We start from the raw sequence: 25,976 nt of genomic DNA on the forward strand, positions 1-25,976 counted from the left end.
TGTTGACTCTCAAATGCTTGGAAATTAAGGCAAAATATTTGGCATTTGTAAGAACTCAATGCCAGAAGGTACAGAATATTCCTTTTGGAGGCACAAAAGATTTCACAAAACATTATTTTTAGGGATTAAGCCATTTGGAGTGCATTGATGATTCCCACCCCAAAAATGTCTAAAAGTTTAGAGAGCCTGAACTTCAGAATGACTCAAGAAAGACTAGAGACTCCAAGTTCTAATGATGAAATCATGAAGTATGAAAACCCAATGAGCACAGTTATTCCAACACCTTTTTTCTGTTTCTCTTTTTAAGGGGACACATGTCAAACTAGATGGGGTTAATATTTATAATTAAGACAAAGTGGATAGGGAATGAGATAATTAGAGAGCCTCACAGTACTGAAAATTATCTACTAAGAGGATTTATGTGACAGATTGTTGAAAGCACCTGGAGAAGCAGTTATAGATTAGTTCTATGAGAAAACAGGAAGAGTACGGACCCCACAAGAGAAAGGAGGGGCTTTCCCTGAAAAAGATAGATTCTGGGAAGCTATAAGCTAGAGTCTGATGGCACTTCAAGGCAAAATTGTGTGTGTGTGTGTGTGTGTGCGTGCGCGTGCGCACGCACACTGATACTGGGGCATGAACTGTGGGCCTCACACTTCTGTTTTTTTAAGGATGTGATATTTATTTGTCAAATTTGCAGACCTAGTGTAGGACAATTCTCATATGGACACTTCTCAAAAGCTATTTCATGTGTGACTGTATGTATTTGTAAAATAAGTTAGCATTTGCCACAGCAGATGCTGTCTCCAAAGTAGGAAAGAAAGCTCCAGTCTATTTAGGCTTTGGTAGAACAAAAAGGTGATAGGAGAATGAATTCTCCCTTTGGAACTGGCACATCCATTTTATCCTGTTTCAGTAGTCAGAGCTCTTGATTTATGAGCTCTGAGAACCTACCAGCAATCATCCTACATAGTTCTCAGACAGCAGGTTCTACCATGGCTCTCTCAGTTAAGGGCCTCACACTCGTGTTCAGTTTTTTTTCCCCCACATGACTGGTGCTCTACCACTTGAGCCCCACCTCCGGTCCAGCTGGAGATACAATCTCATTGACTTTCTGCCAGGACAGGCTTGGAATCTTGATCCTCAGATCTCAGCCTCATGAAACAACTTGCTACCCCATCCATCCCTGCTTCCCACTCCCATGACTCTGGGAATTAGGATTTCAACATCTGCATTTGAGAGGACACAACTTTGAGTCCATAACAGATTCTATTGAATGAGGTTGTATCAGGTGAAGCTTTTCTATGAATGTAGGAACCTACTTGAGGTGAGATACATTTCATACTCTTAATGTAGAGCTTCTAACTTCCACTCCTGAATTAAGAGCCTGTGACTATTAGTTATCATTGTACACATGTAAGGGTACTTTGAAGATTGCATTATTTTTTCAGCAAATATGTGCAAGTTGAATTTATTTCACTGGGATTCTTGAGTTAGCATGGAGTTAGTTTTATCCCAAGAAAAAGTATTTTTCCTTGCTGCTTTGTGATGTAAATATATGAGATAGATTTTTTTTTTGCTTTCAAATGAATAAAACTTTGAAGTGAGAGGCACCATTCTTACTCTCCTCATTGCAAACACAGCTATTCTCAGATTTGGTCTACTCCTGATGATTGTATGTGTCTTCATTGACAGGATGGACGGGCAGCATCGTCTATTCTGGTTGGTGCTATGTTCATTTTCTGTAATCTCTACTCCACTCCTGGCCCTGCTGTTCGATTGCTCTATGCAAAGCGACCTGGAATTGGACTCTCACCATCCCACAGGAGGTACTGTAAACTAGGGGTGTGGTCCTGTGTGTAGCCCACTTAGTGCCACCCTCTGAAATCTGCTGATAGAGGTGTGCAAAACTGTTGTCTACATGATCTGGCATTGTTTTTTAACAATAGGAACAGATACATTGGATTAAAATCTTGAATTTCTATAGTTTCCTAAACCTTCCATATAATAGTTGGTTATTTTAAATTTAGAAGGAAACTTTATAAAGAGTGTTTTGGAGTTTACTTCCCTCATTTTACAGGTGAGAAGAATAGACTAGACTGGTTGTGATTTCTTTGCAGGTCTGCAAGTACCTGACAGACATAGCCAGTTTCTGATCCAATTCTCTAAACTCAGTCCTGCTCTGTTTCATTATTTGGATCTTTATTGAAATACAAGCAATAGTTGCTTGTGCTTACCACTGAGGATCACTGCTTGAGAGGAATGATTAACAAGAGCAAATGCAGACAGAATAAGGAAGTGGGTTTTTTGTTTGTTTGTTAGTTATCTTTTGTTTTTGTGCCTGTCCTGGGGCTTGAACTCAGGGCCTGAGCACTGTCCCTAGCTTCTTTTTGCTCAAGGCTAGTATACTCTACCACTTGAGCCACAGCACAATTTCTGGCTTTTTCTTTATATGTGGTACTGAGGAATCAAACCCAGGGCTTCATGCATATTAGGCAAGCACTTTACCACTAGACAACATTCTCAGCCCCTAGAATAAGGAGTTTTTAAGTGTACTTTTTCTCGTGACTGAGATATGTGAACAAAAAAAAGATGATAATAAGTAATTTGAAAAGTGATTTTGAAAAAAGGAACCCTTTTTAGATTATTGTTTAACTTTCTTACCTATAATCCTAATTTTGTTCCCTTTACTTATTGAAATTGTATCTTTTTACTTCTTTGGTAATAAAATTCTCAAATGTTTTCAAAATAAGCCTTTTGCTGATAAATTCAGTCTGGTAAATGGAACAGGAAGAGATGTTTAAATACTGAACTAATGTAAAGCTCTCATAAGCATTTTTCCTGTTTTTGCTGTGTTTGGTATTGTTGAGAAAAGTGCTCACATTGTTGACCAGTCTGGCCTGGACTTGTGCTGCTCTTGCCTTAGCTTCTCTGAGTGCTAAGGATCCAGGTATGTGTCACCATGCCTAGCTCACACAGGCTTTTTGATTTAATAAATATTCACTTATCAGATAAGTATAGCAATGACAGTGGATAAAATTTTCTACCTTCTCTTTTGCTATTTAATGCCAGTGAATTTTTGTTGCAAATCAGTCATTTGCAAGGACAGACTCCCATGGCAAGGACTGTTTCTTTTTCCTGGTGTGATGGAGTCCACAGAATAGCAATATCCTGTTTCAGATATCTGGGCTATATGTGTGACCTACTAGCAGAAAAACCCTACCGTCCACACTTCAAGCCTCTCACTATCAAGGCTATCACTGTCAGTCCAATTCCTTTTTTCAACAAACAGAGAAATGGATGTCGCCCTTACTGTGATGTGCTGATTGGAGAAACCAAAATATACTCAACCTGTACAGATTTTGAACGAATGAAGTAAGTAATATCTTTTCTTCACTTTTTTGTATACTGTTCAATTCCTGTATGACGTGGTTAATACTCTTCATATAGGACTATATCACTGTGTAATGATCCTAGTAGTAATCATTAACACAACTAAATCAAAGGACTTAGCACATTGAATGGTGCTAGAAGCTAATGGACTGGCATGAGATATAATGAGTGTTCACACAGTGGGAGTAAGGGATATTTAAGGAAATAGGCTTGATATGATGAATGATTTTCCTCGGTGAATGGTGATATGCTTCAAGAAGTTATAGGATCTGTGATGAAGAATAGGAGCCAGTGGGAGGTTATGGGGGTTTTGGAGAGAAGGGAGTAGGTGGTAGCACAGAATGAAATTAGTTGGGAATAGGTTGAATTTGGCCATTTGTATGCTGGACCCTTACAGTATGGCATTTCTGCCTCTATATTGATCATGTTTGGGTTTTTAATTCCTTTTAATTACTTTATTCATTTTTTTAAAAAAATTTTATTATCAAACTGGTGTACAGAGAGGTTATAGTTTCATACGTTAGGCATTGGATACATTTCTTGTACTGTTTGTTACCTCGTCCCTCATTCCCCCTTCCCTCCTCCCCTTTTCCCTCCCCCGCCCCATGAGTTGTTCAGTTCATTTACACCAAACAGTTTTGCAAGTATTGCTTTTTTGGTTGTTTGTCTTTTTTTACCCTGTGTCTCTCGATTTTGGTATTCCCTTTCAATATCCTAGTTCTAATACCAGTATACACGGTTTCCAAGATACTCAGATAAGATACAGAAATAGTGTATTTTTTTGTGTGCTGGCACTGGAGCTTGAACTTGGGTATCAGTTAGCCTTTTTGCTCAAGGCTGGTATTCTACCACTTGAGTTCTATCACAGCTCCACTTCTAGCTTTTGAGTGATTAATTGGAGAAAACAGTCTCATGGACGTTCCTGCCTAGGCTGGCTTCAAATTGTGATCTTCGGACCTCAGCTTTCTGAGTAGCTAGGATTACAGACATGAGCCATAGGCACTGGCTTAACAATTAACTTATGGTTAGGAAAAGGAAACTATACAAATGGTACATTTGAGAAAAACAAGAGGTATGCAAAGCAGAAATGGAGTTAGACTATCTGGAAGTCCAGATAGGATGGAGAGAGGTAGTATGCATTAACATGCTGCAGAACCATTTGCACCCAGCTGGCATTATCTGTAACCCAGTTTATTCTCAAGATAAGCAATGTCTTTTGGGTCTAGGCTTGGGAAAACGATTTATGTAGTCAGAGCTATAGAGGACCTGCGTTTATATGATTGTACAAGGTTAGACTCTCTTTCAATATCTGTTTTGATCTCTGTTTAAAGAGAATATCGTGTTCAAGATGGGAAAATCTTCATTCCCTTAAACATCACTGTACAAGGAGATGTGATTGTTTCCATGTATCATTTGAGGTCCACCATTGGGAGCCGGCTGCAAGCTAAGGTAAGCTACAGGAAAAAATTAATAGCACTAGATCATCAGAGTTTTTGGTATGGGTATTTTTGAGTCTTTTCTCTAAATTACATTGGCTTGCATGACTTGAATTTAGGATGAGAACAAGCCCTTAAAGATTGCTTATGTCCATCTTTGTCACTTACGAAGGAAGAACTAGGAAGGTTGTTACTGAAAGACTGTGGTATGATTACTGTGCCACAAGGTGACAGCTTTAAAACTTTTAGCCAATCATGGTCATTTTGATGCTGTGTTTTTCTTATAGTAGCTCTGCTTGGATCAGTATAGGGATGAGATTTCAGTGAATGATGTGGAGTCAAATAGTTTTTTTTTTATTGTGATGAAATTTATGTTACACAAAAGCCACCCTATAAAGTTTCTGTTTTGTTTTGTATATTCAAAAGGCTCTGGGCAGGAAGTATGTCTCAAATGGTAGAGGGCCTACCTACCAAGTACAAGGCACTGAGTTCTGCAAAAAAAAATGTTTAAATGCTTGTGCAACCACCACAACTTATCCAACTCCATTGCCTAAAAGTAACCTCATACTGACAAGTGATCACTGGGACATTTCATAGCAGTAGAATCATATAGTATGTGGACTCTCATGGCTTTTTTTGCTTCCACTTAGCATAGCATTTTGGAGGTTTATGTTATTGCATGTGCCAGTGTACTATTTATTGTCTTATAATAATATTCCATTATATAGCTATACCACGTTTTATTAATCTCTGTCAATTTATGGTTATTTGGGTTACTGCCACTTATTGGCTGATAAGGATGATCTTTCTAGTAACCATATTTTAATTAAGCAAGTATTTGCTAAGTTCATGCTCTGTTTTATCCAGTGCCTAAATGTTTATGATAGATAAGAATAAAGATTGTGCCCTACCCTAAACACCTTTAAGAAATTTAACCTGTGGGGTCTGGGGATCACAGTTTGAAGCCAGCATGGACAGCAAAGTCAGTGAGACTCTTACATTCAAGTAAATACCAAAAAGGCTAGAAGTAGAACTGTGGCTCAAGCAGTAGAGCACTAGCCTTGAGCGTACAAGCTCAGGAACAGTGCCCAGGAATGGATTTCAAGCTCAGACACCAGCACACACAGACAAAAATGATTATCTTGCTTTTCCTATAGCCTGGAAAAAAATAAAAGAAAACTGGGGGAATAAAAAGAAATTCAGCCTAATAAGCACCAATGGCTTACATCTATAATCCTAGTTACTTAAGTGGTTGAAAATGGGCAGATCGTAGGTTCTCCTGGGCAGAAAAGTTTTCAAGTTTTCCCTCTGCCTCCTTTGCTTGTCCTAGGGCTGAACTTAGAGTCTGGGTATTGCTCCTGAGCTTTTCTTCATCCTTTTTCTTTTTTCTCAAGGGTAGTATTCTACCACTTGAATCACAGCTCCACTTCTGGTTCTTTGGTGGTTAATTGCACACATGAGTCTTACAGACTTTCCTGTCCAGGCTTCATTTGGACCTTGATCTTCACATGTTAGCCTCCTCAGTTGCTAGGATTACAGACATGAGCAACAGTGCCCTGCAAACCCCATTTCTTTTATTACCATTAAGTAGTTGTACAATGGAGTTGACAAGTAACAAATGAATTTATAAGTAGAATGCATCAAGACCTTTTCTTTTCCCATCGTTGGGCGTGTGATGCATACCTGTCTCACTAAGGTTAAGACGGGGAGGAGCATGGTTCCAGGTTAGGCTAGGTGGAAAGTTTGTGAGAATCCCTCTGAATGGAAAGAAGCAGGGCATGGGAGTATGTGCCTGTAATTTCAATTTTGACAAGATGCCTTAACAATAGTGCAAAAAACTGCTGAAGGTATAGCTCAGCAGTAGAGCACATACATAGCAAGTATATATTCTAAATTCAATCTCTATTGCCACCAAAAATGTAAAAAAAGACAGGAGATGAGAGAAAGAAGAAAGAAAGAAAAAAAGAGAGAAGGGAAAGAAGGAAAGATAAGGAAAAGAGATAAAGAAGGAAGGAAGGAAGGAAGGAAGGAAGGAAGGAAGGAAGGAAGGAAAACTCCTCCTAGAGCAGGGAGTTCTCACGTGTATTGGAATTCCCATTGTGCTGGAGGGAACACTGTTTTAGGCAGTGGTGGCCCAGATAGGGTACAGAGAGCACATGACTTTTCAAGGTGAGCCTTGAAGGGTTTATTCAATTGATTTGGAAAAGGGTTTCTTAGGAAGAAGGGAATAGTGAGTTTGAGCATAGCAATGTTCAAGAACATGGTATATCAGTGGATGAGGAAATAGCTTGTTGAGGAAGAGTACATCTAGGAGGCTAGTAATAATGCTAGGAGATCACTTAACATGTATAGTAAACAATGAATCAGATGTGGAAATAGTTACAGATATTTTTCTTTTTTTCTTTTTCTTTTTTTAAATTTTTATTGTCAAACTGATATACAGAGCAGTTACAGTTTCATGCATTAGGCATTGGATACATTTCTTGTACTGTTTGTTACCTCCTCCTAGTTACAGATATTTTCTCCCCCAAATTAAATCTTTGGCTCAGTTTCCATTTACCCTAATCTATTGTAATGTGCTTCTGTCACATACTTTTAGGTGACTAACACACAGATATTCCAGCTCCAGTTTCACTCTGGATTCATACCACTGGACACCACCGTTTTAAAGTTCACCAAGTAAGTGCTGCTTGGGCCAATGGTCTTCGTTCATCAATGCTGTTGTATGTCTCTTCAGAAGCTATTGGTAGCATCCCCCAGAATCCTCTTCTGTTCAACAGCACTGTTGACTGTAGCCACACCATACAGAGGGTAGATGCATTTTACATTTTTCAGTTGACAAGCATTGATCTTATCAAGAAAAAAAAGGATAAAAGATTTCAAATAGAAAGGTCAAAAATTTTCTGTGAGGGAGCAGCAAATTCTTACTTTGACCCTTTGCATTGGTTTTTCCACAGGATGACACTTTAATCAGTGGTATGCTATGAGCAATGAACTATAAGAATGCATGCCTGGCCATGCCACTGAAGCAAAGTTCTGGAGGCTCCTCTGTTTCAGACATTAACTATTCATTGTTATATCATAGAGTGTGGTGGGGGAACTTGATGGTATGGCTGAAGCTAAGGTGATGAGTGGGAGTTTCCAGAGCCAGGATAGGAATAAATAGTCAAAGGCTCACAGTGGTAACTGTGCAGTGCATACTGTCTGACTAGGTCAGCTCTGTTGTCCAGAATGCTTTGATCTGCAGAAGCATTGATTCTTTGAACAGGCTTTATTCTCTTCTATTTTTTCTAGATGAGAAAACTAAGCATCCAAAAGCAACATGCCATATCTAGTTAGTAAGTCTTTCCCAGAAGTCCATCTCACTCTAAGAAGGTTTCTGTATGAAATGTCATACTGGTCCCCCTGTTTTGTTCACTGCTATTACTCTTTGAAATCCCTGTTTAGGCCTGAGTTGGATGCATGCGATGTACCAGAAAAATACCCTCAGCTATTTCAAGTGACATTAGATGTCGAGTTACAGCCCCATGACAAAGTGATAGACTTAACCCCACCATGGGAGCATTATTGCACGAAAGACGTCAATCCTAGCATCCTCTTCTCTTCTCACCAGGAACATCAGGATACTCTGGCCTTAGGAGGTATGTTCAGTAACTTCTGTGGTACCCATGACATGGCCTCATTTCCTGCCTGTCATTGATGCTTCATGGCCTTGTGTCTTGCAGGACAGGCTCCACTAGACGTCCCTCCTGACAACCCCAGGCAGTTGGGGCAAGGTGGTTTCTTTGCCTCTCTCTGTTGGCAAGGTACGTCCAAGCATTTCTTTTCTCCTTTTTTCTTCAGTATTGGGAATTGAATTCAGGGCATCATGCCTCCAAACATTTCTTTGAGGTACATGATTAAGTGGTAAGTTACATTGCTCTATAAAGACATTTCGCTGTGGAAGCAATCTAAATTAAAGCAGCACTTAGAACTCACCTAGAATCTTTCATTTTTATTTCAAATCAGACCCCTTCCTTATATTCAACTTATGGCTGCTTTCAGCCATCTTATGAAAACTTCTACCTTCTCTCTTTGTACTGTGTTCTGGATCATATCTTGCCTGTTGATGGACAAGTGTTATGTTTTCTGAAATTTTTCTTTAGGCTGCGGACAACACAAAGAGATCAGAAAAGGACTCTACTTCTTGTCTTCAACAAACTTTAAAAGTATAAAATAGTCAACCACTTTCCCAGTTTTCTATAATCACTATTAAAGCAGAATGGAGCTTAACTCTGGCACATAGATATTAAAGCTACTTGCAGAAATCACTGTGCTGCTTTCTACCAACCTAGAGAGATTTTTCAGAATTCTTTTCAACCTTTTTTTTTTTTTTTTTTGGTGCTGGTCCTGGGACTTGATTTCAGAGCCTTGGGTGCTGTCCTTGAGCTTTCTTGCTCAAGGTTACTGGTCTACCACTTAAGCCACAGCTCTACTTCCAGCTTTTTGGTGGTTAATTGGTCATAAGAGTCTTACAGACTTTCTTTCCTGGGATGGTTTCAAACCTTGATCCTCAGATCTCAGCCTTCTGAGTAGCTAGATTACAGCGTGAGCCATTGGCACCCAGCATTTTTCAACCTTCTCAACATCTCACCTCAGATTGCTGTTCTGTGTGTCTTGTCACTGGCATTCTATTCCACACACATAGGCCATTCTTGCCTTACAATTTTCTGAGATTAACCGAAAGGCTTGGTGCAGTATTAAGCAGTCAGAATTTATTTGTGAAAGGGATTGGTACATGGTTTAGGGTGGCCTTGCTATAACTATTGATTGACTTATTTCCGATTTGTGAGGGTAAGGCAGAAATGTTGTTGCCTATAGAAGTTTCCAGTGTTTGGTGAAAAAGTATTCATAGAATTCTTTTGAATTTAAAAGCTTAATTTCAGAATTTTTGTTTGAGAAATGGGAATATAAACTTTTTTTTTTTTGCCAGTCCTGGGGCTTGGACTCAGGGCCTGAGCACTGTCCCTGGCTTCTTTTTGCTCAAGGCTAGCACTCTGCCACTTGAGCCACAGCGCCGCTTCTGGCCCTTTTCTGTATATGTGGTACTGGGGAAATGAACCCAGGGCCTCATGTATAGGAGGCAAACACTCTTGCCACTAGGCCATATCCCCAGCCCGGGACTATAAACTTTTTAAACCCAGTCATCAGGTGGATTTCACAGCCTCTTCTTTGTTTCATTTGTCTTCTATCTTTCTCATAGTAAGAGCTTTCAATAGAACTTGACTCCTAACTTTTCCATTGCCATTTTAGTAATTCACTTACAAATAGTGTCTCTGTTCTCTGAAAGAGATGTTAGCACTGGTGCACAACCTCTTATCTGAACCAATCAGAGTCAGATGTGCTTAGGAATAGAGAACTTTTGCAGTTTAGAAAGGAGATATAGTAGGTATGCTACTTAACACCTCCAGCCATAGCTCAGCTAACAACCTGTAACCAGGGATATTGAGTTCACATTTTCTGCCAGCTGAGTTTGCACCAAACTTATGAAAGCCATTCCTTTCACACAGCTTTTGGCAGAGTTGGGCATAAGGGGTGGGGTCCTGTACCCGATTTAGAAGGTGAGTCTATCCGAACTAAGTGGCAAAGATCTGTGGGAAGGTCATCTCAAGCTGGGCCTGGAAAATCACCCATTGGATCTCCATTCCTTCCCCCAAAATATCTTTCCTGAACTCATTCTACACTTCAAATATCTCTTTTGTTATGAAAAAAGCAAGATATAAAGCAGAGCCATTCTATGTATTTATTAGTGTGTGAGTGAGTCACTTCTGCTTTGGACTGTAGAAGAAAGGCCTTGCTTTGGGCTGCAGGAAGAAATGAAAGTGAGCAACACATGTTAGCAAAGGACTAGGAGTTAGTATTGTTGTTTTCCAAAGGACCTAGAACAGTGCCTGAAAATTAGCAATAGTCATAGTAATCAGCATATAAGTTCTACTTGCTACTGATCTGAGCTCTTTTTAATATCCTTTTATAATTCTCACGTAGCTAGTGAATTAGCTATTGGTTATCACCCACTATGTTAAAGACTACACTGAGAAGTAAAACAACTAGCCCAGAACCACAGAACCAGTGAGGAGTGGAGTTAGAGTTCAATTTCAGGCTTTCTGGCTCCAGAGCTCCTATTTTTACCCATAAGGCTACACTGCCTCTCAGATGCTCAAGTAAACAGTATGGTATACATCAAGCATCTGATTGGTAAGGGTCTGAAAGAGCTGCTTACACAGTCTGTATCCTTTTCTCCTGGAATAACACATATATAATATAAAAAGCCTCATGGGCTGGGGATATGGCCTAGTGGCAAGAGTGCTTGCCTCCTATACATGAGGCCCTGGGTTGGATTCCCTAGCACCACATATACAGAAAATAGTCAGAAGTGGCGCTGTGGCTCAAGTGGCAGAGTGCTAGCCTTGAGCAAGAAGCCAGGGACAGTGCTCAGGCCCTGAGTCCAAGCCCCAGGACTGGCCAAAAAAAATAAATAAATAAAAATAAATAAAAAAATAAAAATAATATAAAAAGCCTCAACAATGCTGTGGTCAGTAACTAACCATTTATTGGCTCACTGGCCTTCCTTAGATCAGAAATCAGAGAAAGCATTGTGCGAGGAGGATCACGCTGCCCTAGTGAACCAGGAAAGCGAGCAATCGGATGATGAACTTCTGACCCTTTCTAGTCCTCATGGCAACGCCAATGGCGACAGGCAGCATGGAGCCAAGAAGGCCAGCAGAAAGCAGCAGGAGCCAGCTGCCCCTCCCGCTGCTGAGGAGGAGGTGGACCTTCTGGGATTAGAAGGCTCTGATATGAGTAAGAACTTCTCTCCCCCATTGGCTCCTCCCACAAATTCCGAACTACTGAGCGACCTGTTCGGAGGTGGAGGCGCTGCTGGTCCTGCCCAGGCAGGACAGCCAGGGATGGAAGATGTGTTTCATCCTAGCGGTCCTTCATCCGCCCAGTCAACACCGCGCCGCACCGCCACCTCGGCTTCTGCATCACCGACCCTTCGAGTGGGAGAAGGTAATGCTTCCCATGTTGCACGTTACTTTTTGAGTTCCTTGGAAGTGCTTGAGAAGTCTATATTTAGGCTCTCACTTAAATGGAGAACATAAGAGAAGATGAAGTATTGTCTGTTCTGTTAGGGAAGAATATCAAATTCTGTATTGTTTCTTTGCATTCTTATTTTTTTAATTTCTCCTCTCCTTCCTCTTTCCTTCCTTCTTCCTTCCTTCCATTTCTCCCTTGGTTCTGGGGTTTGAACTCAGGGCTTCACCCTTGCCAGGCAGGCATTCTGTCACTAGGGCCATCCTTTCAGCCCTCAAATTTCCTTTTCTCAAGACTTGATGTCCCGAGCTGCGTTCATTACTTCTGCTTAGAGATGTAAATAGATTAGTATTAAAAAATAATAGCTAATGTTTGTAAGATACTTAGCATTTGAAAGGTATAGACTAGAACACTGGAGGACCATTTATTTCTTACAAAATCTCATTAGATAAATGCTACTACCATTATCCCCATTTTATAGTTGAGGAAATAGAGGTTCAGAGTTAAGCTAATGTTTTAGTTTATATTGCTGATAATTGATGGGCTAGGGTCCAAAACATAGCCAACATGGCTATATGACTTCTGATTTTTCCTTTGAGTTACCTGTAATACCTTCCGGGAGCAATATTTTCCTGAATCATGCTTTGGTTATTCAGAGTGAAATGTTAGTTATTTCAAAATAGGTTCAATGGACTAGCAACAGAACCAATGCAAATAAAGCAATTGGTCCTGGGTAAGGAGACTAAGCCCCATGTGACTCTGGGAGTTTTATCCTGCCTATTGCCAATGACTTGAGCCTTCCCATGGTTGGCCCTCCACAGCCTTTTGACATTTGCAAGACAGCATAGCTGGATAAGCAGCGCTCCATCACCATACCTTCTGAAGAACCACCTCAAACCAACTTTCCTCTGTCATTGTCACCATTGACCAAGGGGATACTACATTTGAAAGGGTAGAAGGACATCTTAACTCTCCAGGCCTATGGTATATTGTAGGAATTTCCCCCACCAAGCTCATCCTTCACTCTTCAGAAAGGCTCTGGGCTAGTCTTGGCTCGTGCAGCTCAGCTAGGAGCATCCTTTGTGAAAGTAGTATCAGAGTCAAAGGGTAAGTACTGAGCTTCCAGCTCCTCCATTGGTTATTAGTGGAGCCAGGATGGGAAATCGGGTGTCCCAAATCCTAGACCGTGATTACTTCCCCTGCACTTCTTTCTATCTAGTTCTAATTCATCAGACAAAAACCTCTCTCTGGAAAATGAAATCCCCAAGATAGCATACTATGTGGAATTCAGGTTTGAAGAGCAAGTGCCTTGTGTAACTTTGCTAGTCTAACCACAATACCACACTTGTAGCTGTGTTCCAGTGTCAGTGCTGGGAAAGGCTTTAGAGATTAATTCATTATGTATTTCAGTCTATACATAATGAAATTGTGCACTAGATCTATTGATTGACTTGTCTGAGCATTCCCAACTGTTAATGGCAGACCTGGTCTACAACTCAAGTTTTTCATTTCCCTGGATGGAGGTTAAAAGAACATGAAGTCTAGAATTAAAGGCCTATATTTGAAACTCGGGACCAAGACTTAAATCTCTGGGTACCTTACTGAAAACCTAATATTCTTAGTTGGGGATAGTACTTATTAGAATTTCTGGACATACAAAATTGAACTCTTGTTGGTGATTTACAGCTTTTCATGCTTAGTTAGTTGTTTGGGATTGCCTCTAATATAAGATGATACTAAAAGTATACTATGTAATAGAACACTTCAACATCTTCCTTGAGTTGGCTTCCAACATAGATGTAGAAAGATTAACCTAGTTTGCTTTTCCAATTACCCTACTCTCCTAAGGACATATGTAGTAAGGGATGTATATTGTCTTACAAAGTGCTGGAAATACAGTCAGTTCAATTGTTGCCACAGAAGGCTAGTATACTGGGTAGCAAGTGTTGGGAAGATATTATAGCAGGGAAGTCATGGCTATAAACTTAGTAAGCCTTATGTCTTGCATGGATTTGAGGAATGAGATTTATTTGTTAACTGGTTTGCATCTCATGTCTTAGAATTGACCCAATTCCACTCCAGGCAGAGAATACACATTAGCAGTCCTTATAGGTTAGGAAGTGACTTTTCACTGCAGGTTTTCTTCCTAGCTCAATAATGAGAAAGGCCAATTATCTCCATTCACCTAGGTGATTTTTATCACATGACTTGACCATGAATTCCAGCCTTATTATTTTCCTAATCATGGGAAAGAAGCTAAGTTTCTGAGCTTCTTTCTGAGCCTCAGTGTCATCATTGCAAATGAAGACGAAATCACTAACAGTAAAAAATAGAGGATCAGCTGATACCACATGTTTTTTGTGTATTATCCTCAGAAAGGATGGCACAGTGGTTGTGGGATTATTGCTCATGAACTAGGGCATCCCACTTTCCTCACTCTTCTTTCTTTGTTTTGCTAAATCTGTGTCTGTTTCCTAGCAGATTGTTATGTACCTCATAACTAACTCTGGACTTGCCTTTGTCTGTAAAGGTGAGGTTTTCTTTCTTTTTTTTTTTTGTGTGTGTGCCTTTTTGTTGTTATTTTTAAGGAGCTGCACAAAGGGGTTACAATTTCTTAAGTCCAAGTTATGAATACATTGCTTCTTGGAAATTTTCATCCCTTCTTTAGTCCCCCTACCCATCTCTACCCACAAGTTAAATGGTTTATCATTTTTCTTGCATCGTGTATATTGAATACAATGACTGCATTTTTCTCAAAAGTAAGGTTTTCTTTTGTGGTGAGAAATCCTTGGGTTCCATTGCTAGGCCTGGAGAAATATTTAGCATTCAGTGGGCCTGTGGCACATGCTAAGAAGCAGGTATTATCCTGATTTTTCAAGTATTTAGTCTAGGACTAGACAATAGTGATGCCTCTTCCATATTTATAGAATCATTGAACTTATGAGACAAATAAATACATTTCCCCATTGTTTTCTAGGTGCCACCTTTGACCCGTTTGGAGCACCTTCTAAGCCATCGGGTCAGGATCTGCTGGGTTCTTTCCTGAGCACATCCAATGCTTCCAGTGACCCCTTTCTACAGCCTACTAGAAGTCCTTCACCTACAGTGCATGGTAAGAAAGCATTTTATATTGCATTCAGTTCTGCATAGTTTTCTGAAAGATTTATATCATTGTTCATATGTAAAAGCAAAAGTAACCATGCTTGTTTCTTTTGTGAGAGAAACACCATAGAAATGAACAATTCACACAAACATGTCAAAATCTCTGGGATATCTTATGGAAGAAAAAGCTCACTGAAATAAAACTTATTTGACAGAATTCTTTAAAAAATTATCTTTAGAGCTGTTTACACAGACACATAAGGCACTGTTGAATGTAGGTTACATTGGTATTTTATGTGCCAATAAAAATGAACTAAAAAGCTGGGTGCTGGTGGCTCATGTCTAGATCCTAGCAACTCAGGAGGCTGGGATCTGAGGATTGCAGTTTGAAGCTAATCCAGTCAGGAAAGTCCACGAAACTCTTATCTCCAATAAACTACTCAGAAAAAGCTGGAAGTGGCATGTGGGTTAAGTAGTACAGCAAACTAGCCTTGAGCAAATAAAGCTCAGGGACAGTGCCTATGCCCTGAGTTCAAGCCGTAGAACTGGCACACATACATAAAAAAGAACAAAAAGAATGCCATTTTTAATTGATTGATAGATGCATCCTGATTGGAAAAACATCTTTGAAACGTGGAAACGCAGGAGTCTTAATTAACAAAATATGATATTTTAATCCATGTGATCAGTACTCTACATAGAAGAGTTGAGAGACATACTATCCTAATGTGTTGGTGCTCTTTTTGTAATATGATGCTTACTAGTCACATGCAGCTGTAGAACACCGAAAATTTAACTAGTGTGATTTGAGCCAAGCTCTCATTATGACTGAGATTCATTAACACAAGGAAATTTGTTTTGTTCATTAAGGCACCTGATGCCTGGAAGAATTACTGGCACATAGGAGAGCCTATCTATATCTAATATATAAGTGGTAAATTAACTAAATAGATTTTTTCTATTAATATTTCCTTGATGCATAGTGGTTTCTTGTAGAGGCTATACTTTTTTTTCCGATTCTAGTACTTCAAAATCATTACTTTTGATAAGAGGACTGTTTTTGATGACTGTCGACATGGATGATGGTACTGCCATTTAGGGCCTGCATCCAGTTCTCTACTTCTTGTGAACTGGTGAGAACATGTTGTTTACCGCTATTATGCCAGCCAGCACACCTTTGTTTTGTGGCCATACTCTTTTTGGCCTGTATCATGCTAGTGAGTGAGTTCCATTATCCCTCATTTGAAAGCAATTTTCATTCCACTATCATTTGTATCACCTCCCTGCAGGATAGCACAGAGGTAAGACTGTCAGTGTGGGGAGGCCAGATTGCCAGTCTTAGATACTTGGGGGTGCCTCCCCTGAATTCCTAGAAGGTATTATCAATCTCTTCTTAAAATCAAGAGATATCACCTTCAAATTCAACAAGTACCTACTGAACATCTATTCTTTTTTTTTCTTAAAGTAAACAGAGTAAGTTTATTTGAAGTGAAGGAAAACTGTGAAAGGAAAGAAATGAGTCTCTTCATCTGTAGAGAGTCCCAGAAGGGGGGAGTCCAGTGGAGTGCTCTTATACAATCATCTTCCTGCATCTTCTTCCCTGGGCTTTGCACTGATGGCTTGATGGCTTGTGCATGAGCCATCGTGGCTCTTTTCATTGGTTGAGTGGGCACTCAAGACATTATAGGAAGAAGTATTTGAGCAGCATTATGGGAAGAAGAAACATTTGAGCAGAAGCCTGGGGCACTATGGGGACAAGAAGTGCTATGATGGGACACATGTTATCTGCCATGTGTTATGCCCACCTATTTTTATGCCTATCTACCTAACAGTTCCCCTTTCCCTCATTTCCCCCTTTCCAATGAAAACTTTAACTGCCTTTAGGGAACAGTGGCAATGGCTGCTCCAGGCTACTTCATGCTGAGAGGGCAGAGTGGAGTATGGCATTCTAGGATCTTCTAGGAAGAATCTTTTGGGTGGACATTGGTCTGCTCTTGGAAACTTATTTTTATTTTTTTGTGCTGGTCCTGCACAATGAACTCAGGGCCTAGGCATGTCCCTGAGTTTTTAAAATCAAGGCTAGTGCTCTACCACTTGAGCCACGGCTCTACTTCTAAATTTTTGGTGGTTAATTAGAGATGAGAATCTCATGGACTTTCCTACCTGGGATGGTTTAGAACCAGGATCATCAGATCTTACCCTCCCGAGTAGGAAGGATTACAAGGGTGAGCACCTGGTGCTCATATGAAAATGCATTTTTATAAAAGAACAATTGCTTAGGATATGGTGTTGGAAGAACTAATAATTAACCACAATAAAATGCAAAATAAAAATTTAAATATTGAGAACATTTTTCATTTGTATATTACTACTGCTGGTTGATTTTTCAGTTTCCTGAGGATAGTTATTGTGTCTTTTAAGGTCTCTGCTCCTTGGAATTGTGCCCTGTATATGGTAGGCTCCATAAGGGATGTATTGGCTTGATTTGTGATTAGATTGAAATTCTAATGGTTTGTTTTGTATACTTGCCGAGCTAAATTTATACCTCTCCTTTGTGGAGATGCCAAGCCTTTTATCCCCTTATGTGTTCCCCTTCCACTCTCTCCCTTGGCTGCCTGACCTGCGGGCAATCCAAGGTGGAATGGGGGCCACGGGTAACCTCAGTAGCGTGTGGCTGCGAGAATGCTCTCCCCCCACACTCTATATTCGCCAAGGAGGCCGGGTATGCATGGACATCTTGGGAGTCAGCTTCAGGATCTTCCCAAAGTTTTATTCAGGGGAGGGGCTTATATAACAGTAATGGCAGCAGGAAGAGGAGGGACTAACTGGGTATTAATGATTGGCTGGTGAACTATCCATCACGGTGATGTCATGGAACTTCCCGCAGAGGTGGAGATTGCAGTCCCCCCAGGACAGGTCCCTGGTGCCATTAGGAGATATGTGCTTGCAGACAAGAGGCGGGGCTGGTTTGGGGGAGGTTCCAGACCTGGGGAGAAGGTAGGAGTGGCTAGCAGCCAAGCAACCCCAGTTCTTAAAGGTATAGCCATACCCGACATACTACTGGCTGTAAGATTAAGATCAGAGTTTAAAGGAAATCCAACAGCAAATGTTACCAAAATTGCCTAATATCCACTTCAATTTTCATGAATTAGTATAGAAAAAAAAATAAGGGATAGAAAGGAAAGAGCCATTATGCTGATAATGGTACCTATTATGCTGATAATGGTATCTTGTAAAGTTAATTATGGGAAGGAACAAGCTGTAATGGCTCATACTGAGTAAACAAACATAAAATATGAGGTCTAGAATGCTAGCCTTGGTGCCTTGATTGTTCTGGGGCTAGCACGGTATGTGTGTATGTATGTGTATGCATAAGAGAAAGTGTGTGTGTGTGTGTGTGTGTGTGTGTGTATGTTTCCAGTCACACTTGCAATGTTATTTGGCATTTGCATTTTGCTCAGTTGTTTCTATGGGCAAAATGTAAGGTAATAACATAGAAAGAAATTCTTTCCTACAGCAAAATATCTCTCTGACATTTCTGTTTGGACACTTTGAGAGGGGAAATGAATGATCCACTTCGTTCTAAGTGAGTTGTACTTCAGTAATCTTGTTGATGGATTTAAAGACTCTTGCCCCTTTTCTTTATTTTGCTGTTTCTGAGGCTTGAACTTAGGACCTTTGTACTTGCTTGCTGTTTTTTTTTTTTGTTTGTTTATCTTGTTTTTGCCAGTCCTGGGTCTTAAACTCAGGGCCTATGCACTGTCCCTAAGTGTCTTTTCCTCAAGGCCAGCATTCTTACCACCTGAGCCACAGCACCACTTCCAACTTTTTCTGCTTATATGGTGCTGAGGAGTCAAACCTAGGACTTCATGCATGCTAGGTAAGCACTCTACCACTAAGCCACCTTCTCCTCTCCTTGCTCGGATTTTTGCTCACGGTTGGCACTCTAACACTTGAGCCACACCTTTAAGCCTGGCTTTCTGTTGGTCAACTGGAGATGGAATCTCATGGACTTGTCTTCCTGGGCTGACTCTGAACCACAATTCTCTAGATCTCACACTGCTAATTATCTAGGATTACAGGCATAAGCCACCAGCGCCTAGTTTCCCCCTTATCATATTTACTGTCCACTATGTTAAGTACAGAATTGGTAGACACATAGATGAACCAGACAGTGCTTGTCCTCAAGGGACTCACAGTTTAAAGAAGACAGACCTATGGACAATTAGAAATTCAAGTATGAGGATATGGAGGTAAGGAAAAGGTGAGCCAAAGACAAATCACATATTGCTTCTATCAAGCCTCATGCAAGCAGCAATCGATGCTGGAAGAAAACATCCCAAATTGCAGGGAAAGAATGAATCCGTGGAATCTTGAGAAACCATACAGAATACAGAAAAGATATTTTGGTCCTGTGTGGACTCAGAAAAGAGGATTCTGAGCTACTTTGTTTGAATTCTTTTTCTTCTCTCCATTTACAGCTTCCAGTACCCCTGCTGTGAACATTCAGCCAGATGTTTCTGGAAGTTGGGATTGGCATGCCAAACCAGGTAAAAGAATGCAGTTTATTTTCTGGACACACTTGACCAGTTGCTAAAGTGTAATCCTTCTTCACTCATGGGGAAGTGAGTATTTACAGAATGGAAATTACACCAAGCACACCTGGGTAATTTGTGTTGATGTTTCCTGAAGATTCATATCCTGGCAGAGCTATTCCCAAGCATAATTGGTGACATGGGGGTACTGCTAAGTACATATTGTTTAATTTTGCTATGTCACATCTACCACTTATAAATTTTTGGACATTTCTGAGCTTCAGTTTTCTTGCCTGAAACATGGGGGTAATAACTTTTATTCTACATAACTGAAGAAGTTTATGTGACATAACATATGAAAGTTTCTGGCATAGAGTAGATGCTGAATAAATGTAAATTTTCTTTCCAAAGTACTTGTTCAGGTAGGATTTGTTTGTAATAAGTAAGGTCTTACTCACATCTACTTTGACATTTACTGAGAGCTGTTTTGTGTTTTGGCATCCTTGCCAAAATAGTATGTGTATACACATGTAAAAATGTACTTAGCTCAACTTTCTGAAGCAATTATTGCTTCCTTTTGTTTTTATTGTGGGTTTAAAAAGCAATAACAGCCAAGTGCCAGTGACTCATGCCTGTCTAGCTACTCACGAGGCTGATATCTGAAGACTTCAGTTCAAACCCAGTCCAGGCAGGAAAGTCTGTGAGACACTTATTGCCAATTAACCACCAAAAAGATAAGAAGCAGAGCTATAGCTCAAGTGGTAGAATACTAACCTTGAGCAGGAAAAGCTGAAGGATAGGGTCCAGGCCCTGAGTTCAAGCTCCAGAATGTGCACAAGAAACAAACAACAACAACAAAAATCTATAACAGGAAGTTTATCCTTCATCTACGGTCTATGCATACAGTAGAATGTTGTCAACTGCATACACCTTATTTTACAACTGCTCTCCTGATCCCTACTTCCCCAATATGTTTTACACACCAAGAAACAACTCCCCATTTTTCAACTCCTGGAAACCATATTTCTACTTTGTATTTCATTGAGGTGGACTGCTTTAGGTACTTGATGTAACTGGACTCCTAACAGTGTTTGCCTTTTTGTGACTGACTTACTTTGCTTCACAAAATGTCTCAAGGTTCTTCTATGTTGCAGCATTTGAAGAAAAAAAATTCTTTCTTTTTCTTTTGCACTTTTTTTACAGAGGGGTTACAGTTTAATATGTAAGGCAGTGAGCACATTTCTTATCCAACTTGTTACATCCTCCCTCCTTTTCCCCCTGCCTCTCCCCTCCTCATTTCCCTCTTCTTTCCATGAGTTGTACAGTTGGTTTACACCATACAGTTTTGTAAGTATTGCTGATGCATTGGTTTGTCTTTTTATCCTTTGTCTCTCGATTTTGGTATTCCCTTTCCCTTTCCTTGTTCTAATATGCATATATACAGTGTCCAGGGTACTATAATCAGTTACAGTGATATGAGGAGTAAAAGCACAGGAAGGGAATATTAAAAAAAACATAGAAGGGCATGGTTTCACATGGCATGTTGAAAATAACTACAACAGTGATATATCCCTTGTTTCTGTAACTTGAGGTTCATTTCTCTTAGCATCATCTTATGTGTTCATACAGGCATAGCTCTTGAGCTATTGTGATCTTCTGTTAGGTCTATCCTAGATGTGTATTAATTGTTCCCTGTGAGGGAAACCATAGAGTCCATGTTTCTTTGGGTCTGGCTCACTTCACTTAGTATGATTTTTTTCAAGTCCTTCCATTTCCTTACGAATGGGGCAGTATCATTTTTTGTGACAGAAGCATAGAATTCCAATGTGTATATGTACCACATTTTCTTGATCCACTCATCTACTGAGGGGCATCTTTCTTTTTTAAGGCTAAATAATATTCCATTATACATAAATAACATATGCTCTCTGTTTCTTATCTGGGATGGGCATTCACATTGCTTTTACCTCTTGACTGTTGTATATATTGTTGATTAACAGGAAGATGCAAATAGCTCATTGATCCTGCCTTCAGTTCCTAGAATATATACCTGGAAATGGGAATTGGTGGATCATGTGTAGTTTTATTTCTTTTTTTTTTTTTTTTTTGGCCAATCCTGGGGCTTGGACTCAGGGCCTGAGCACTGTCCCTGGCTTGTTTTTGCCCAAGGCTAGCATTCTGCCACTTGAGCCACAGTGCCACTTCTGGCCATTTTCTGTATATGTGGTGCTGGGGAATTGAACCCAGGGCCTCATGTATATGAGGCAAGCACTCTTGCCACTAGGCCATATCCCCAGCCCCTATTTCTAATTTTTGAAGGAATTTCATACTATTTTCCCTAGTGGCTGCGTCATTTTTACATTCTCAACAATAGTACACAAAGGGTGCATTGTCTTACCAGATCTATCTGTCTATCTATCTATCTATCTATCTATCTATCTATCTATCTATCTATCTATCTAAACCATCGAAACAGGTAGGAGGTTAGTAATCTCTTTGTTGATAATTTTACATGCTTGTAATCATATGCGGATCTTTGAACAAGACACTGTTCAATTATTTTGCCTATTTTTGTTTATTTTATTTCTTTAGTTGATAGTATGAGGCTTTGAACTCAAGGACTCATACTCACTTGGCTTGCTTGCTTGGCTGGCACTTTACCTCTTGAGTCACACCTCAAGCCTGGCTTTATATACTGTGGATGTTAATGCTTTATCAGATATATGGTTATCAAGTATTTTTTATGATTCCATAGGTTGCCTTTTTATTTTGTTGACTACTTCCCTTGCTATGCAGTTTTCAAATTATATATAGTCTCATTTGTACACTTCTTGATTTTATTGTCTGTGATTTTGATTTTTACATTTCCTATTCAAAGAAGAATGTTAAGCTAGGGCCTGGTGGCTCAAGGCTGTAATCTTAGCTACTTAGGAGGCTGAGATCTGAGGATCACAGTTTGAAGCCAGCTTGGGCAGGCAAATCTGTGAGACTAATCTCCAATTAGCCAGCAAAAAAGCAGGAAGTGGCGCTGTGGCTCAAGTGGTAGAGTGGTAGTATGAAGTGAAAAAGCTTAGGGACATTGCCCAGACCCTGAACTCAAGCCCCAGGGTTGGTACAAAGAATGTTGAAGCTCAAAGATATAAAAGCAATATGCTCAAGGTGAAGAGAGAGTAGCAGAATGGGAATTCAGATCCAGATCTGACTCCAGGAAGTCAGAAGCCACTAGAGGTCAGCACTGGAGAGAACAGTTCACCTGTAGAGCCAGGAAAGAGCTGGGCTTTGTCCTGACTACATTCCCCAAGTCAGACTCTCTAGAAACATTTGACATATTTCCACTCTTGTCTTAATTTCCCTGAGAGATAAATGAGCAGTATCTCTAAAATTCTGAGTTTTAGAGTTCTATCTCGGACAGGGAACTCATTTTCAATGATCTTCTTTCCTTTCCAGGAGGTTTTGGAATGGGGAGCAAATCAGCTGCCACCAGCCCCACAGGATCCTCGCATGGCACCCCCACCCATCAGAACAAGCCCCAGACTCTGGATCCTTTTGCTGACCTTGGGACACTAGGTACAAACCTATCAGGTGAAGATAGAAATAACTGTTTAGGAGCTATAAAGCCTCAAGTCTAAAAACTGAGTGTTAAAACACATCACTATTGCTGAGACTTATTATGATGAATATTCTTAAGATATATTCTGAAGGCTGAGATTGGCTGTTTCAAAAAGGCATCAAATAGTAGATTAGAAATAATTTCCATCAATTCATTTCTCTTAATACCCAGGTTTGTATATGGAGTAGGGATCAAGTGGGAGTGTACAGGAGTAGATGACACTAGGGCTATGAAAGACAATATGCAAGGCAACAGAAAGAGATGAAGCTGGTCAGACTCATCTATGTCATGTGGTGCCAGCCATTCACAAGCCTTACTGTCAGATATTACCTATGAGGCCGGGCTGACTCCAACTCAGATTGTTTCTGTCTCAGCCTCCCAAATCTGGGATTACAGGCAAGAGCACCTACCCAGCTGAGATTTAAGTAGAATTTGACTTCATGTTACCACCTTGAAATTTGAATTAAGTGACAAACAAAATGTACGGAGAGAACATGACTATGAAATAATGTTGAGAGTTCCTAAACAATTTTTTTTTTTACTCAACTAGAAGAACAGATCGGGAGGATTACAGTTCAAAGGAAAAATGTTAGTGAGATATCTATCTCAATTGACAAGCCAATCATGGTGTTGCATATCTGTGATCCCAGTTATGTGGGAGGATAAAGATAGGAGGATTCTTGTCCAAGGCCATCCCCTGGCAAAAAGCACAAGACCTTGCCTAAAAAACAAGGCAAAAAGAGCTTAGAGCATGGTTTATGCACACTCCCTAGGAGTGAAGTCATGACTTCACAACCCAGTACTCCCTCCACACACATGCACAGTGCGAAGAATGCAGATGGAAAGTCAAGATTCTGATATAACCAGGACAAAGAAGGCAGCTAGCTGTGTTCACATTCCTTGTAGATAATTTGACTCTAATATCTCAGTAGCACTTTCTGAAAATGTAGACTCCACATGGCCAAGGCAAACGCTGGTGTTAGTGTCAACAATCCTTATTTAACAACCTGGCACTGCCCAAGGGAAGGAATCCAACAAACGACTCCTTTACAAGAGTTTCATTGGTGAAGAGGACTTGGCCTGGATACTAGATTCCTGTCAGAGAATATCACTGAGTACATGGATTCTTTTTCCAGAATCAATGTTTTTGTAGTAATTAAAATCATTCAGTGTTTTCCAAACTCACCCAGCCTTTACCCACTAAGCTATTGTGAAAAACACTCTGGAAAAATGATACTTTTGTTTGTATGGATTTTTACAAACTAAGTAGCAGTGTGGTTAATGGGGAGGAAAAAGTCTATAAAGCCAGAAATCAAAAATCAAGAAAACAATGACAATAAAAAACTCGTTCATTGTTTATTTTGAGTATTTATTCACTAACAAATATTTTCTAAGTGTTGTTTATATGCTAGGACTGTTGGTTCTCACCAACAGGATAACTATTGATCAAAACAAAATATATACCCCTGCCTTCCTTAAGCTTTGATTATAGAAGGGAAACAAGTAGTAAATGGAAAAATACATGTCAAGTTATAAAAATAGTTCTCAAGACAAATAATGTTGCATGTAGGTTTTATTATCTTCCAGGAACTATTTTTAGTGTTTCATAGCTATTTTATCTCCCTAATAACCTTTTGAGGTAGGGACTGCTACACACCAAAGTCACAAGGCTGTAACCCTCAGAAGTACAGCTCCACAGTGAGAACTCACAAACCCTGTGCAAAAGGAAGGAGATAGTGAAATAATGGATGGCTTAGGTATTATTTTAGATTTCAGGTAGGAAATTTTTCTCTTGCTTATGTCTTGAATTTGTCTTTTTTTTTTTTGGCCAGTCCTGGGCCTTGGACTCAGGGCCTGAGCACTGTCCCTGGCTTTTTCCAGCTCAAGGCTAGCACTCTGCCACCTGAGCCACAGCGCCCCTTCTGGCCGTTTTCCATATATGTGGTGCTGGGGAATCGAACCGAGAGCTTCATGTGTAGGAGGCAAGCACTCTTGCCACTAGGCCATATTCCCAGCCCCTAATTGTCATATTTTTGAAGACTCTTCTATTCTGGAAAATTTCTTCAGCCTTTTCTCCAGTTTTTGTGATGTTGGTATTGGAAGGGTATAGGGCAATGGACAATGTTTCACTTTGATTTTAACTTTGATCTCTTAGATAAGGTGCAGTCTGCCAGGTTGGTTCACAGTAAAGTTGCTGGTTTCCTTTTGTAACCTGGATGTAATCTGAGGGAAATATTTTGACATAAGCCTACTGAAAATATCCTGTTTTCAGTTTGGCTTTTAACTAATGGTTTTATCAACATTCATATTTGTTTGCTTGTTTGCAAGTCCTGGGGCTTGAACTCTGGGTCTGGACTCTGTACCCTGAGCTTCTTTTGCTCAAGGCTAGTGTTGTGCCACTTTGAGCCACAACATCACTTCTGGTTTTTGAGTGTTAATTGGAGGTAAGTCTCAGGGGGACTTTTCTGCCTGTGCTGGCTTCAAACTGTGATCCTCAGATCTCAGTCCCCTGAGTAGCTCTAGAATTAGAGGTGTGAGCATTGATGCCTGGCCTCATTAGTGATTTTTGGTGGGTATGCTGGCATCTACATTGCTAGCACTTAGGATGCAAAGACAGAAGGATTGCAAGCTCAAGGCTAGCCTGGGCCACCTAGAGATACACTGTCTCAAAGAAAAAAATTCTTACCTGAAGCAATTATTACTATGTTGTGGTGATTTTTTAATCCTTTTTTCTATCATATGTGGATATATATATATATGTGTGTATATATAGCACATTAGGACATACCTATGATCTATACAACATATACATCACAGGTCACATAT

General features: G+C 40.0%; 1 protein-coding gene across 14 annotated transcripts in view; it reads left to right on the forward strand.

Annotated features, from left to right (window-relative positions):
* Positions 1-25,976, forward strand: part of Dnajc6 (DnaJ heat shock protein family (Hsp40) member C6) — a 137,320-nt gene that overhangs the window by 102,854 nt on the left and 8,490 nt on the right. For 12 of the 14 annotated variants that reach the window (XM_048351497.1, XM_048351486.1, XM_048351491.1 and 9 more), the window contains 10 exons: positions 1,696-1,829; positions 3,181-3,375; positions 4,725-4,842; positions 7,429-7,508; positions 8,277-8,470; positions 8,555-8,635; positions 11,442-11,879; positions 14,881-15,015; positions 19,487-19,555; positions 22,988-23,122. In XM_048351497.1, the coding sequence (XP_048207454.1) occupies positions 1,696-1,829; positions 3,181-3,375; positions 4,725-4,842; positions 7,429-7,508; positions 8,277-8,470; positions 8,555-8,635; positions 11,442-11,879; positions 14,881-15,015; positions 19,487-19,555; positions 22,988-23,122 (1,579 nt within the window). The remainder of the gene's footprint in view (positions 1-1,695; positions 1,830-3,180; positions 3,376-4,724; positions 4,843-7,428; positions 7,509-8,276; positions 8,471-8,554; positions 8,636-11,441; positions 11,880-14,880; positions 15,016-19,486; positions 19,556-22,987; positions 23,123-25,976) is intronic. The other 2 variants (XM_048351487.1, XM_048351485.1) reach the window with 1 other exon arrangement.

The sequence above is a fragment of the Perognathus longimembris genome, chromosome 7 (genome assembly GCF_023159225.1).
Source record: "Perognathus longimembris pacificus isolate PPM17 chromosome 7, ASM2315922v1, whole genome shotgun sequence".
NCBI lineage: Eukaryota > Metazoa > Chordata > Mammalia > Rodentia > Heteromyidae > Perognathus > Perognathus longimembris.